At 37.6% G+C, this 16090-nt stretch overlaps 1 protein-coding gene and 1 non-coding gene across 2 annotated transcripts in view; both read right to left on the bottom strand.

Moving 5' to 3' along the window:
* Positions 1-953: 953 nt before the first annotated feature.
* Positions 954-16090, bottom strand: part of DSG3 (desmoglein 3) — a 31327-nt gene continuing 16190 nt past the window's right edge. Inside the window, exons 9-16 of the mRNA XM_004606040.2 lie at positions 13524-13795; positions 12161-12300; positions 10351-10578; positions 8282-8539; positions 6553-6692; positions 5582-5645; positions 3669-3904; positions 954-1574 (exon numbers count right to left, since the gene is read on the bottom strand). Coding sequence (XP_004606097.2) covers positions 954-1574; positions 3669-3904; positions 5582-5645; positions 6553-6692; positions 8282-8539; positions 10351-10578; positions 12161-12300; positions 13524-13795 — 1959 coding nt within the window. The remainder of the gene's footprint in view (positions 1575-3668; positions 3905-5581; positions 5646-6552; positions 6693-8281; positions 8540-10350; positions 10579-12160; positions 12301-13523; positions 13796-16090) is intronic.
* On the bottom strand, positions 13144-13250 carry LOC129402783 (U6 spliceosomal RNA). The gene has a single exon (XR_008628826.1). It is a non-coding gene; the product is annotated as a U6 spliceosomal RNA (small nuclear RNA).

Here is a 16090-nt window from a genome sequence, read left to right as displayed (position 1 = left end):
CCTGAAATTATGCTTATATAATACATATTCACAAATTTCACCATGTGCTATTCTATTCAGAGACCCTTGTGAAAAAGAAATGCCATACTATAAACGTTCCCCCAAAGTCTGTTGACATTATTAACAGAATAAATGAAACTATAGCATTTGTAAATTAATCTATTCACTGATACCTTAAAAATAGGCAGCGATTTTCAGACTATTAATATAGGATTTGTCACTGAGAAGTGAGTAGAAAGGAGTACAAGCATAAAATATTTTCTTTAGGTAGATCAATTTGAAGTACTTTAAAAATACACAAAATATTTACAGCATAATTAGACTTTTTAAATGTTCTATAATATTTATATTTCAAAACTGCCATATTGAAGTCATGTGGGCAATGCATGTAATAAGTTTCATACATAAGCCTTTGGCTTGAACAAAAGATGCAGTTTCCCAGCACCAGGATGGTAGGAAAAAAACCTCAACTGTGACTAAGTTCTTTCTACTAAACATCTAAAAATGCTTTTTCAAATGCCATAACACTCCTACATCATTATGAATGACTTAAGAAATGGTGTCTGGGACAAGAATGGGGGATCTTGACTCCACTAAAACACATGACAACTTGCAGTGATAGATGCCTTTCTTTGGCACTGAAATCAAACAAACCTACAAACAAGCAAACAAAAAACCCAGAAATTTAAGAATGGTTTGGAATTTTCTGAGAGTGAGTTTATGTTTTAGTTTTTGAAAACATTATGTTTTAGTACCACTTGAATAATACTTGAGAGTTAAGAGTGACAATATAGCTAGCTTGGGTGTATAACCCAGAATAAGTATAATCATAATCAGTTTTATGAGAGTAACAAATACCAAATTAGACCAATACTGTGAACTTTTCTATCCTATTTTAAATAACTGGATCCAAATTTCATATCGGGTTAGTCTGTTATTCCAGTTCACTCTGATCATATCAGACGGGAACAAGGATCTGGTGGGCAAATTATATTACATGACCCTTGTATTTCTGTTGAACCAACTACATTGCTAGGAACATTGGCAACGGGACAGATCACTCTTTCCCTCACTATCACATTTTGCGTGATTAGTGGGTCAAAGACTGCAGTGGCTGGTTGCATGAGGGAACCAGAAGCCATGCAAGTATCTGTCACCAAAAAGCTGCCACTCTGCAAAGGGTCAGGGATGGAAATGGCTGGTTGGAGGTTTGGGCCACAAGTAGACAGAGTGGTGGCTCCTTGACTGCCTGACTGCGTTTGGTACCTTGCTGATCCTAGCTGCTGTGTCCCTACAGAATGACTGCAGACTTCAATCCCAGAACCACTTCCTGTGGTGGGTTGCTGAGATAGTTTGACTTCATTGGCGCCGACTCCAAGGCTAATCTCAGCGAGCTTTTTAAATTTGGGGCCAAGTGAGTCCAAAAAGCTGTCATCCATGTCATCAGCAATAAAACTGCAGCAACCTAGGGAGCCCACGGGAGAACTTGGGACACCCATTCCTTCGTCGTCATAGATCAGCAAGCAGTCATTTGCTTCCTGGCCATCGTCTTCCTCTGCACAGGCAAGTGCTTTCTAAAGATGGAGAAAAGTGGGAAAAAATGAATTTTATTTATTTGTTTATTTAGGTTTTTGGGCCATGCTTAGTGATGCTCAGAGGTTATGCCTGACTGCATTCAGAATTACTCCTGGTGGTACTTGGGGGACCATATGGGGTGCTGGGGATGGAACCTGACTCAGCAACATGCATGGCCAGTCTTACCTGCTGTACTATCACTCTGCCCCCCTCCCCCGCAAAGGGATTTTTTTTTTTTGCTTTTTTTGGGGGGGCACACCTGGCATTGCACAGGGGTTACTCCTGGCTTTGCACTCAGGAATTACTCCTGGTGGTGCTCAGGGGACCATATGGGATGCTGGGAATCGAACCCGGGTCGGCCGCGTGCAAGACAAATGCCCTACCTGCTGTGCTATCGCTCCAGCCCCAGCCGCAAAGGGAATTTTAAAAGAGACTCAGTTGACAAAATAATACTATTCATAGAGGTCAAAGTTGGATCATGATTATGTAATTTAGATAATCTATGACTATAAAGGCACATATTTTATTTTTCTGTTGTTATAGAAGTTACTTGGTATTTGGAGAATAATGTAGTTAATATGCCTTAAAAATGATGGAGGGTTGTAGAAATAGTACAGTTAAGGGTGATCCCAGTTCAGTTCCTGGTACCTCGTATAGTTTTCTGGAGTACAGCCAGGTGTGCCAACATCTTGGGTCCTGGGCACTTCCAATTACGCCCCCCCACCATGGAGTAGCCCAAGCTCATTTTTTTTTTTGATGGGGTTACAACTGGTGATACTCAGGGATGACTCCTGGCTCTTTGCTCAGGACTTATTCCTAGTAGTGCCTGGGAGACCATTTGGGATTCTAGGGATTGAAGATGGGCGGGCTATGTGCAAGAAAAAGTCCTACCTTCCATACTATTTCTCTAGCCCCTAGGTTCATGCTTTAATTTTTATTTTGAAATAACTTAAATATAGGTTGGTGCAACTGTGTATGACACCTGGGGTTAGCCAGAGACCAAGCGCGAGCCTCTTGGTATGGTCTTGTGCGAAAGCATGGTTTTGTGGAGCTAGGAGGCACACATTCTAAGTGCACTGTCCATGGCAGCTGACCCCCAGGCCAGTTAGTCCTTTAACCAAGGCCACCCCACTCCTTGGAATGGTCCATTAGTCCTAATCTTTTTTTTTCTTTTTTGGGTCACACCCAGCGATGCACAGGGGTTACTCCTGGCTCTGCACTCAGGAATTACTCCTGACAGTGCTCAGGGGACCATATGGGATGCTGGGAATTGAACCCGGGTTGGTCACATGCAAGGCAAACGCCCTACCCACAGTACTATCGCTTCAGCCCCATGAGTCCTAATCTTAAGTAAGCCTCCATGGCAGTCTCTCCTCAGATAGTCACTTTCATCTGCTTGCATACCACATCTTGGCACTCACCTGTCCTGAACCAGAACTGAGAGATCTGTTCTAATGTGTCTATCTCCTCCGTTGGATATCAACCATGAGGCAGACTGCCTGACTCCCAAAGTCCTCTATGTTCTTGTATATTTTCCCTTTCTGGATCTTTATTTACATCTAATCTTACTACCTCCCTTATCCCACTTTTTAATTTTGGGACATTGATTTTTTTTTAATTTTGTGGGACACATACTCCTTTGAAAATACAGTGATGACTCACTAAAAAATATATGCATATACAGAAAAGATTTTTTCCCCTTTCTTTCTCTCTATCTCTCTTTTTATTTTTGTATTCTTACCTCTTTTATTTTTTTGGTACGGGAAATGCAAAATAGGCTGCTCTGCCTGTCTAAAGTGGATGCTTTGGTTCCCAAACAGAAAAGAATTTATTATCATTGTTATTCTGGTTGGAGAGATACACTGCTATTCAGTCTCTTTTTGACTCTCTACACATTCTACCTTTTGACCAGGAACTCAATTTTGGGTACCATTCTAGGTTATCTGTTACTATTTTGGTGAAGAATCCCTATTTTTCTTTTGTATTTTAACTATATATATATATTATGTATACACACACTGCTTGTCTGATGTACAGCAAAAGGATCTTGGGTAAGTAAGGTAAGAAAGCCACCAAGCTTGCCAATAAATTACCTGAGAAAAGTAGGAGTTCAGGAAATTCATGCTTATCGCTCCTTCTGCATAGTCCCTATTGCTTCCTCCAGTGGAGTGCCTCGTTCTCATTGTTCCAGACAGTCCTGCAGAACAAATGGCTGTGCCAAATGCTCCAGTGGCTGCAGACCCATTTGCTGCTCCAAGCTTGGTGGTCAGTTCCATCCCCGAAGCTCCTTCTACTACTGTCCCTCCGGCATAAGTATTTGTACAAACTTCTGAAAATGGGAGAAAATTGGTAACATATCTCACTGTAATTTTTAACTTAAGTTTTGACTATTATTTGATATCAGTGAACAGTTGCCAAGTAAGTGGGGGAAAAAAACAAAGTTATGTGATTAGGGGTTGTAGGGACATTCCAGTTTGTTCTGTTATGTGAGAGTAACAGAAGAGGGTCTATGAGATAGCTCTGAGAACATGCCAATTATAAAGTGCCTGAAGGAAATCAATTTTCAATGCCAACAACCAAAAAAAACAGAAAGATCAGTACACAAATCTAAAATTTCTAATTCAATGTTTATCTTCAGGAAAAAAGAAAATGCGATAAAGTTGTCATATTGGCTTAATATGGAAACCAAATTGAAAACATACAATAATACAATCAGGTAAATTCACTTTTGCTTATTTACCATCAGTTTTTAAATTGCAATTAATGAGTTATAACCATTCTGTCTTTACTTCATATTATACTTTTATTCAAGTATTTTTTTTTTTTTTTTGCTTTTTGGGTCACACCCAGCAATGCACAGGGGTCACTCCTGGCTCATGCACTCAGGAATCACCTCTGGTGGTGCTCAGGGGACCATATGGGATGCTGGGATTTGAACCCGGGTCGGCCGCGTGCAAGGCAAATGCCCTACCTGCTGTGCTATCACTCCAGCCCCAAGTATTTTTTTTTTATAGAGAATCTAGAGTATAGTTTTCTTTTTCCTATGTAATTATAGATGTAAAACAGGTGAGGGTTGACAGATAAAGGCAGATTGTTACATTTGTTACATATGATCTCATAGATTTTGCAGGCCAAACATTTAAGAACAATCTAATGTTAAATATTAAATTGAGAGAAACTTAAATCTAGGTATTAAGTTTTATTGTTTTTCTAAATTTTGCCTTAGTTGTGGCATTAGGAGTTGTCTGATGAATGAAAAAAATAATTTTACCCTTATGACAACATAAATCATCCTTTTGCATTGTGATAAAATATAAAATTCATAAATTTACTCAAATCAGGATTCTGTTAGTGTGGAGAAGTAAGAAGATTAACAAGATGAAGGACATACAAAGCTTTATCTACAAATATGCTCAATGTTTAATACAGTCAGTTAGTTGGTACATAGTGTTTGCATATTTTCTTTATATTTCTATATGTGTAAAATATCTCCTCATAAAAATGGGCAATTGAGAGCTACATTTTACTTAGTTAAAGTTGGGGAAAAATATAACAATTTTTCAAATATGAAAAATATTGGAATGTAGACAGAAAAACTTATTGAAGTCAAACTTTGGTCTTGGATTGTCTAATACATTAATGGTAAACCATTTCATGGAAACCTTACTTTATTTATTTATTTTTTTAAAAATTCTTTTATTAAGTCACCATGTGGAAAGTTACAAAGTGTTCAGGTTAAAGTCTCAGTTATACAATGCTCAAACACCCATCCCTTCACCAGTGCACATATTCCACCACCAAGAATCACGATATACCTCCCCCCTTCCCCCCACCTCCCCAGCCCCCCACCCCGCATGTGTGACTGGGAAACCTTACTTTAGTGTGAGCATATATTTGCAACTTATTAAGAAATTATTTTATAATTAGTTCTTAATTTTTGTATTTAAAAAATTCAATACATTGCTGCTTTCAAAAACAAATAAATACATTTTGGATTTTCACTTACCAGAGCTGTCCATGAAATCGGCTCCATTGGTCATTACAGGTGGCACACAGATATTTGTGATTTCCTGCAAACCAAGTTAAAGAGAATAAACACAGAAATTGGAGAGATATGCACAAGGGTCCCCAACTCATATTTTGCATGTGCAGGACACCTATTCAGCACCAGGATGTGGTTGTAGTGGCCTCCAAGTACCCTAAGTTGCACTCTATCCTTGGCAAGTTTACTCACTGTCCTGTGTAGCTGGCTAGGGGTCCCCTAAGCACTGCTTTGGAGGACCCTCCTCAAGACAAAAAACAAAAACCAAAAACCAACCACACCATTTATAAATGAATCAGATTTTGTGGCAATATAGGCAAAGTGTAGCACTTTGCCCATGGTAACTATTACTAAATTCTTATAAGAGTTACCACTTTCATGATTTGACATTTGAAAAGCTAATGTTCTAAAACTCTCCTTCTAGTGCTGTCTCGAAAACTAAGTATCAATAAGTCCAATATTTGATAGGAAGGGTTTGTCTCGAAAACTAAGTATCAATAAGTCCAATATTTGATAGGAAGGGTTTGTCTCGAAAACTAAGTATCAATAAGTCCAATATTTGAGAGGAAGGTTTAGGACTTAGTCCTGGCTCTGTGCACAGGAATCACTCCTGGTGCTGCTGGGATATCTTGTGGGGTGCTGGGGATCAAATTGGGTTTCGCCAACTGCAAGGAAAGGCCTTAACTCCGTCTCTTTCTCTTTCTCTTTCTCTTTCTCTTTCTCTTTCTCTTTCTCCTTCTCTCTGTCTCTGTCTCTCTCTGTTTCTGTCTCTTTCTCTCTCTCTGTTTCTCTCTCTCTCTCACTGTATTGTCTTTCTGGCCTTCAAGAGGTTGATTTTTTAAAAATTCTATTATTTATTTTCCTGTATCAGTATTCATATAAATTGGATTTTCCTCAACATAATTGAAATAAATGTTTAAAAACTTGATTCTTACCTTGTCTTCAGGTTGGGCCCCTTCAATTCCCCACTGATGAATTGTTCCTTCAGAACCGTCAGGAACTGGGACAAATCCACCTATCCCTCCCCCAATAGGCTTTGTCCCACAGTCACAGGTCAGCAGCAAAAGGGGCACCACTGTTAAAAAACAAAAACAAAAACAAAAACAAAAATAGAACATTTGCATCACTAGGAAATGATTGGCATGACAGTTACCAGAAACAATGCAAAGAAAATACAGTATTGCCAAGACTATGGAACATTCTTACTAGAAACAAAAAATTAGTGTCTTTAAAATGTAGTAAACTGAGCATACTAAACATATAATTTAAAACCTAAGGAGATAGAATCATCATTCTCATACATAAACTGTTGTCTCAAAATAGGTGCTTTTGGTGAAAGGTAGTTGATTTCTCAATAATTTTCCGTAACAGCATTATTGCCTTTATTTGCACATGTCAAGGCTATGATAGTCTATTGGGCAAACACAACTGGATGCTCAAGATTCCTGGTGGGTAAGATAATGTTCCAGTAATCCAGTATCTAATTATTCTTAGTAAACAGTTATTAGCAAGCAACCTCTCTCAGCTGGACTGATGATCTACTATGTGACTATTTACTCTTACACTTGACTTAAGAATCCCTGATATGGAGAGTTCTTGCCACCAAGGTAATTTTCATTCTCTCTGTGCTTGTCAATTACATATTTACAAAAAATATAATTTTTCTACTAATAGACATAAATTATCTTTTTTTAAGTGTTTTCTACAGTTTCTTGATAATGAGTGGCCTCACATCCATCTGGCAAGGTCGCCAAAATCCTAATATTTGAACTTTGTTCATTTAGAGGCAGCATGGAAAGGAAATTTAAAAGGAAATTTAAAAGCACAGTTGCTGGAAATATAACTACTTTTTTTTTAAGTTTTCGGTTTGAATTTTGGCTCCATCCTTGATATCTGGGTCAGTGAGATAGTTTTATCTTACTTATAATCTCTAACTTATCCATAAAATGAGTTATATTATTTTAAGATTCTATGAGTTAATGTGAAGGGCAGTAGTGAATTTAATGATTATTTGCTAATTTGCTAGGATAGGCTACATTAGTTATGGAAATTAGGTAAGTCCTACATGAAGTAAGAAAAAATTAGTCAACTGTATATAAAAAATATTATTGGACATAATGTATGTCCTCAAAATTAATATAGTATTATTTTACTAATGATACTTTAAAAGAATTGCTTATTGAAAAGTAATAATGATCCGTCTGTTAATAAGCATATCACATATACTTAAAACTTCTAAAGACTTTTTTTTGGGGGGGGGTCACACCCGGCAATGCAAAGGGGTTACTCCTGGCTCGTGCACTCAGGAATTACTCCTGGCGGTGCTCAGGGGACCATATGGGGATGCTGGGAATCGAACCCGGGTTGGTCGCGTGCAAGGCAAACGCCCTACCCACTGTGCTATTGCTCCAGCCCCTAAAGACATTTTAAATTTAATGCTATCCTTAATTCTATGATTCTCTTAAATGTGTGGGAAGGATTTAATCTATCATTGTATGCTGATAGATTAGCCTGTAAACCAATTAGAGAATAATCACTATATAATGGTCACTATAAAATCCATTCTTCTTTGTGCCTTGCAGAGATGAACTGCCTGTGCAATATGAAAACCTTTGTGAAAGCTTATAGCCCATCAAAAACAGAACAAAGCTCTGATATACTCACACAGCAACATCAAAAGACCAAGAAATATCAGGCCAATGGCAGCAGGCCCCAGTCCTACCCAGGACTTCTTTTCATATAAGGGTTCACGTTCTTTTGGATAAGTAGTGCCACAGATGTCCCTGTCATCACATTGGCAGACTTCCAGGCTCAAGGTCTCAGGCATGTCACACAACTGGCCCTGACTGTCCGTAACTACAAGGGGGATTTTGTAGCTTCCAGGAGATATCTGTTGCTGGGCTCTTATTAATGCGGAAGTAGCTGTAGAGAAACAATCATATGAATTAACAGTAGGACAAGATGTTTTTGACTCTTAAAACTGTTTTTGTTCAGTACAACTTGAATGACCATACACATGCTATCACAAATGACGGAGCTTAACCTGGGTAAGATTTGGACAGTTATGAGAGCTAGAAAGGTTTGGTTGGGTAAACCTGTTTCACTTTCTATAGCCTATCTTTGTAGTGGATGTGTTCATTATTCTTCTCCATGAAAAACATTCTACTTTAATCTCTCTGCCCCACACCTACCTAAAAGCTGGTGGAAAGTTGGCATTATTTAAACGACTAGCCTCCTACACCCTCTCCTGGGGTTTAACTACTCTCTGGTGTTTCTATACTAACCCCTGGTCTCTTGCATGTGGTTTTCTGAGTGTATGCCTTTCCCCACTTCCATGTTTTTGTGCTCTCTTGCCGAGGCTAAGTGTCTGCTTTGGCTGCTGCAACCTCCCCTACTCTTGTCATTCTTTAGCCTGAGAACCAAATGCTAGTTGTAGGTCTTGTCTATGGTAAATCCTACTTGAATCATGAACATTGATGATTTTCCATTTTTCATTACCTCTTTCTAAGTGGATAGCCAGCATCTCTCATAAGTTACAAGGTTGTGCTACATAAATAGTTTCTGACACCAACTTGTTCTTTGACACTGTTCACTGGGTTAAACCCAACCTAACTACTATTACTTTAGGACCTTATAGTGCAATAATTGGCTTGCCCAGAATCTCCCAAACAGGTGTATGTGTATCTAATACCAGATTCCCTCTGTCTCTCTCTGTCTCTGTCTCTCTCTCATATTTCCTTTGCAATCTCTTCACTAGTGTTGTGTCTGAAAAACCCGCTTGATGCTAACTGCTACCTGCACAGTTCAGAGCTAGAGTCTTACATTAGTATCAGCAAGGCCCTAGGAAAGAAGGCTAGGGAGTGGTGACTCAAGCAATGACTAATACCCATGACTAAGAGTACCTTTGAGTACATTCATGAAAATAAACAAGATTGGTTTAGAAAAACACTTGAGAAAAGTGAATCTGCAAGGAATTTCAAGTGGGCTGATGGTCCCTATAAAATGTAGAAAGGGGGACTGAGGATCTGATTGAACTGGTAGAAAACATGTATTGCATGTAAGGCCCTGGGTTTGATTTCTGGCACCTCATATCCCCTTGAGCACTGGAATGGGCTGCACTCAGGAAGCCACTGTATATGACTCTCCCCAGAAAACCCAGAAAGGGACAAGATTTATATTGAATTTAATTTCCACAGCTACATGACTACTACAAGATATAGGAAATGTAGCAGTTAGTATGATAAGTGTTAGGGGAAAAGAAGTATGAGATTGATCTTCTTCCCATTTAATGGGTTTATAATTTTCAGTCCAGCATGTCCTCAAATTATCTAACTAGCAGTCCTTCCTGTGAACCTTAAACAGGCTGACGGCTCCAGATTTTTTTTATGTCTGCTTATAAATTGCCTTATTAAGAAGTTAGTGTATTTAGGACTTGAACATTTTTATTTAATAAATGCCTGATTGATATGATTAGGTTCCATGGAAGTGAAAACAAAGTGTTTTAAAATGGCAGTCCCATGACAAAATATTAAATAGTGGTAATGTTACACCATTCTTTTATCTGAAGAGAGAAGAAATACTTAAGACCAGTTCACTTTTACTACAAATCAGTTTTTTCTAATTCTTCTTAGAAAGGATCTGCTCATAGATTAGCTTTTTTGTTTTTTTAACCCTGGTGGAAATACAGAGAAATATCAACTTTCATTTACAGAAACAATGTTACTATTCCTCACCATTGAGTGTCGTGATACTCCATACCACTGGCAGCTTTACAGGCTGCTCCTCCAGTGAGAATGTGTAGGGGCCGGTGTATTTGTCTCTGTCCTGTACTTTTGTTGAGACAATCACCGAAGGAGATGAACTACAGATTGCTTCTTTTTCAAAGAAAATTGTTGGGCAATTTTCACTGAAACCAGGTACTTTAACATAAATCGTGCCTGTGGAAGTTCTACCCGTGTTCTCTGTAAAAATAACATTTTAGAGTTAAAGAAATATATAGAACATGTCATACACAAAAACCTTATTAATTTCATTGCTGCATATGTAATTATGTTTACTTTGGGACCACACTTGCTCAGGGGCTACAATTGCCTTGAGGCATGGAGGTCACCCTGATAGTGCTCAGGGGATCTTGTGGGATTGCAGTTCGACCCTGGGCCTCCTGCAGGCGAGGTATGTGCTCCAGTTTTGAGCCATCTCTCTGATCTCTCTGGTCCTGTATTTGTTTTCTTTTTTTCTGTTTTTTGCTTCTTGGGTCATACCCAGCGATGCACAGGGGTTACTCCTGACTCATGCACTCAGGAATTACTTCTGACGGTGCTCGGAGGACCAGATGGGATGCTGGGAATCGAACCCCGGTTGGCCGAGTGCAAGGCAAACGTCCTACTCACTGTGCTATCACTTCAGCCCCCTGTATTTGTTTTCTTACAAGTAAAATGATTCATTTGGTTTTTGCAACTTGTAAAAAGGAAATTTAAATCTTATCAGCTAATCTGATGTTTCTAAAGAGGCACTGGGCATTAATTTGATCTTTCTTGGAACCAAGACCCTCTAAAATGATACATTTACTGATTACAAATGAAATTGACATAAAAATAGTTGTTGTCTTAAATTGTACAGACAATTGTCTTAAATAATTCTGAACCTGTTGTGCGGAACATTTTTGTAAGATTTTTTTTTTAAATGCTGTTAGGATGTTTGCCTTGCACACAGCCAACTCGGATTCCTCCGCCCCTCTCAGAGAGGCCAGCAAGCTACCGAGAGTATCCCACCCACATGGCAGAGTCTGGCAAGGTACCTGTGGCGTATTCAATATGCCAAAAACAGTAACAAGTCTCAAAATTGAGACGTTACTGGTGCCTGCTTCAGTAAATCGATGAACAACAGGATAACAGTGCTACAGTGCTACCGAGTGAATATTTATAATTCTTGGAGCAAAGTGTTTGGAATGAGCTGTGGAAATTTTTATTACCTGAATATAAAAGTTTATTACAGAAGAAAACTAATGTTGGCATGCAAAAACAAAATACAAGTTCCCCAGCAATGAGATAATGAGTCATTCCTGTTGTTTTCTTTTAGTGGTGTTTACCTTTCAAAAAATGTTATATGATTTATTTGGTGTTTATTCCTTTGTTTATTATTTAATAGACTTGGACATAAATTAACTTTATAACTGGAAAACTCATATGTTCAATAAATATTATTTAAGAAATTTCAGAAGATTTTTATATGGTACATGTGGTCTAAGTGACAAAACTTCTTCCATTTTAGCTGTCTTTTTAAATTCAGAAATTTCTACATGTCTAAAATATCCCTTTGCTAATCATAACAAATCTGAGGGATTGAATGTATTCAGAATGTATTCAGACTATAAACTCTGCCGAGAAGTAGGGCTCTTTAGTCATCTGGTTTAAGTTGCTTCAGACCTTTCCCCAGGGTCCCTAAGATAATGTATAATATGTTGAAAAATTATATTCATACGTTCATAAAGAAATCTCAACTGCTTTTACACTTCTCTTAAAATGATTGAAATATATTTCTTACCATCGATGGCTAGAACCTCGGCTGTGATTGTCTTGTTAACTATGAAAGTAGAATCTCGATCGATGTTTTTGATAAATTTGATTTGAGCAGTTTTTGGATCAATAGTTAGAAAACCACCATCATTACGTCCCATGACATATCTGTTTTACAATAGAAAAAACATTATTCTATTTTTCAAATATGGACTGTCATTTAATAAAAATGAATCTTCATGTTCAATGTACATATAATTAATGTATTGACATATACGTTTATAAGTAGCAGAAGGTAAAAAAAATTTCACACACAAGCAGTATTTCATAATTCTCAAAAATATATTAGTCACTGATTTTCCATTTCCTGATTTATGCAGTAATTAACTCTTTATGCCAAATAAACTACCTTGCAATATGCTCTTAGATTTTAAGCATGTATGTCTTTTTATAAGCCATTGTCTCCAATTGTACCATGGCTTTCTGGTGGAAAACTTTTTTAAGAGTTCATGTAAAACTTTGAGTATTTTTTAAAAAAATTTTTATTAGTGAATCACAATCATACAGTTACAAACTTATGAACTTTCATGCTTGCATTTCATTCAGACAGTGATCGATTACATCCCTCCACCAGTGCCCATTCTCCTTCACCAATGTTCCCAGTATCCCTCCCACCACTCCCACCCCAACCCCCACCACTCCACCCTGTCTCTTCGGCAGGGCATTCCCTTTTGTTCTCTTTCCTATTGGGCGTTGTAGTTTGCAATAGAGGTATTGAGTGGCCATCATGTTCAGTCTATAGTCTACTGTCGGCACTGCACGCATATTTCAATCTGAATGGGTCCTCCCAACATCCTCTCCTTGGTGTTCCCTTCTCTATCTGAGCTGCCTTTTCCCCCAGCATGTGAGGCCAGTTTCCAAGCTGTGGGGCAGACCTCCTGATTCTTATCTCTACTACTCTTGGGTGTTAGTCTCCCATTCTGCTACTTTATATTCCACAGATGAGTGCGAAAAAATATGGAACGCTTCATGAATTTGTGTGTCATCCTTGAGCAGGGGCCATGCTAATCTTCTCTGTATCGTTCCAACTTTAGTATATGTGCTGCTGAAGTGAGCACTTTTCATGTATTTTTTTTGTTATTTCTCTAGGTAGGCTAAAAAGTCATTTTTTCTTAATTTCTAATTCAATTTATGCCATGTCATCTTTGTTCCTTATAATGTTATGATATGCTATCTTAGTGCTTTACAACTTAGCTATGTTGAGTTATCCTTGATTTGACCACTTTGTCTTTGTCTTACTGGCATACATTAGTTTAGGTCCTATAGATAAACTGTCCTAGAGATAAAAAATACATCAAGGAATACCAAAACATTTTAAAAGATTATCTCACCTGACAGATGAAGAAGCTTTGCCAGTGTCTTCATCAAAGGCTTGATACATTCCCAGGATATAATTCATCAGTTTTTTACTGCTTATACCTTTCTGGACTGTAAATGTCTTGTAAGGTGGATTAAATTTAATACCTTCCTTTACATTGATTACTTGAATTGTGACAGGAGTGGAGTGGACTCGATATTGAGAGATTACTGAATGGTGAAATTCAGCTTTGTTTTTGACTGCAATACCGAGTTGTAGTTTTTGTAGCTGTTCATAATCTAGAGCCTAGAATAAAATTAAAAATTAGAAAAAAGTATCAAATAAATATGTTCTGGAAAAACCCATAAGAGGACTAGAAAATTCTTTGTTCTAGCTCTGAATGATCATTTTGTATTCATATAGTAAAAGTGCTTCAAAAACACTATAATGTTAAAAGAAACCTTTAGGATTATTATCTGGTAAAATTTCAGTTTGTTAAGCAAAATATGCTTATAAATAGAGTAAATTTTCGGTCTAGCAAAAAAAGCATTATAGTTTGGGCATAGAGGGACTGTAAGAAGAATCCCACATTTGCTGTGATCATGTGGTTTGAATCCTGGTTACATTTTTTAATAGCTATTTTGACACAATATTTATTATCCTTGATTCTCAATTTTCTACTTTAGGAAAGAAAACTAAATCTTTCCTCATTAGATTGCTGTGAAGACTGAAAAATCAAGGAGCATAAACAGTAACTGGGCTTACTGTTATTCATACAATAGTCATTGGATTCATGCACAATAATGTCTTTCCTGACTTCAAAAATTTTTACAGGCAAAGGAAAATTTAGTTAATTTTCTTGGCAAATGGACTTCTATTTGATTTGTCACTTCCTGTGGAACCATTTCAGATGGTCTTGTCTGATGACCATATATAATTATTTTTTTCTTTAATTGAGATGGCCAAAGCACCCGGGGAATCCCAGGATATTTTATCCCTTTTCTGGGAAAGTTTTTGAGGATCATGACCTAAGGGAATACTCATTTTGCTTATATTTGTTCTATTAAAATAATTAGGATAAGAAATTTGAATTTGACTTTTAACTTCGCAATGACTTTTTTGTGGGCAATTTTCCGAGGAGAGAAAAAGAAGACATGAGTAGGTGACTGTAATGCAAGAGCTTAATGACAAAGATTATAGGGTCTACGTGCAGAAATCAGTAGCTATTTCTACTTTGGAGTGTTAGGGAAGACTTCCAAGAAGTTTTATGTGAAGGACATATTTAAAGATGAGGAGAAATTACTGAGGCTGAGTCTGGAAAAGTACTTGCTAATGTCCAGAGTTACAGAAGGATGATGAGAAGTGGATTAACTACAGATGGAAATGGCCTGGTACAGTAGGTCTTTGAAGAACTTCATTTTGCTTAATGCCATTTTCTCACAATGTTAATGATAAAAATTCCTGACTTTCTTTGAACAAAGTGAGGCTATTTGAGGATCTACTTTTCTAGCCATTTTGCTTAGTCATTTCCAAATCAATTTCTTATACTCTATTGACAATATTAAATGAGAATTTACTGTATAAAATTTTGTTTTTGTTTTGTTTTGTTTTGGGGCTTAAGCGCAGCAGTACTCAGGGCTTACTCTTCTCTCTGTGCTCAGAAATCATCCACGGTCACTTTAGGGACCATATATGTGTGCATGTATTTGGCAGCATACAAGGCAAGTATATGAGATATCATGCTATTTCACACTGGAACCTATATTTTGAGAAAGATGAATGGCCTCTTAAAGGTCAGCAGGTGGTCATAAACCCCCAAAGCATATTAAGAGTCACTTAAGGGACCTTTAAGAATTGCTTCCTATGCTTACCCACAGGACCAATAATTTCCACTTTCACAATGACTTGACTTAAACAAGATTTAATAAGAGCAAGTAAAAGGTGTTGAGAAGGATATTGTTTTAAATTGGTTTTAGGCAAACCATGGCAGCGGGCTGGGGTAGAGGCTCAAAGGAAAGTTGAAATAGGAGGTAGAGACTTCTGTTTTTCCAGGGTCATACCCTTTGGTGCTGGGTGAGTTATGCAGACTTGTTTTTCAGGTCCAGGGAGACCAGGCAAGGTTTTAGTATAGCTTATAAAAAAGAAGAGCACGGCTAAATTATAAGGACTATTTCTAGGGCAGACCTTGATTTCTGGCTCTATGTTGTGAGTAAATACCATGATTTAAGGATACGACCCAGATTCCTAGTTTGGGCAATTGTATGGCACCAATAGAGGAGAGAGGGAATTTTGCATACCAATATTGTTAGAGTTTATAACAAAGTTCTTGTTTTAAGGATGACTTTTAAATTTTTTTCTGAAGAGCAGTAAGGAGCTGCTTGCACAATTTATTAAAGATACCAATAGTCTCCTTGATTAAGGAAATAGTATGGATCTATCATGGCACTATACTCAGAAAATTAAAGAACTCATTCATAGATAGTTTCATGTTTTTTTTTTTGCCAAGGAATGTCCCTCGATCATGGTTATTTTGTCTGGTCTTTGTAATATTCAGGCAGAAATCTCCTTATGTCATTTCAGATGGTGGTTATGGTGGGGTGT

Source organism: Sorex araneus, chromosome 2 (assembly GCF_027595985.1).
Source record: "Sorex araneus isolate mSorAra2 chromosome 2, mSorAra2.pri, whole genome shotgun sequence".
In the NCBI taxonomy this organism is placed as follows: domain Eukaryota; kingdom Metazoa; phylum Chordata; class Mammalia; order Eulipotyphla; family Soricidae; genus Sorex; species Sorex araneus.
This window is presented reverse-complemented; position numbering and strand designations above follow the sequence as displayed.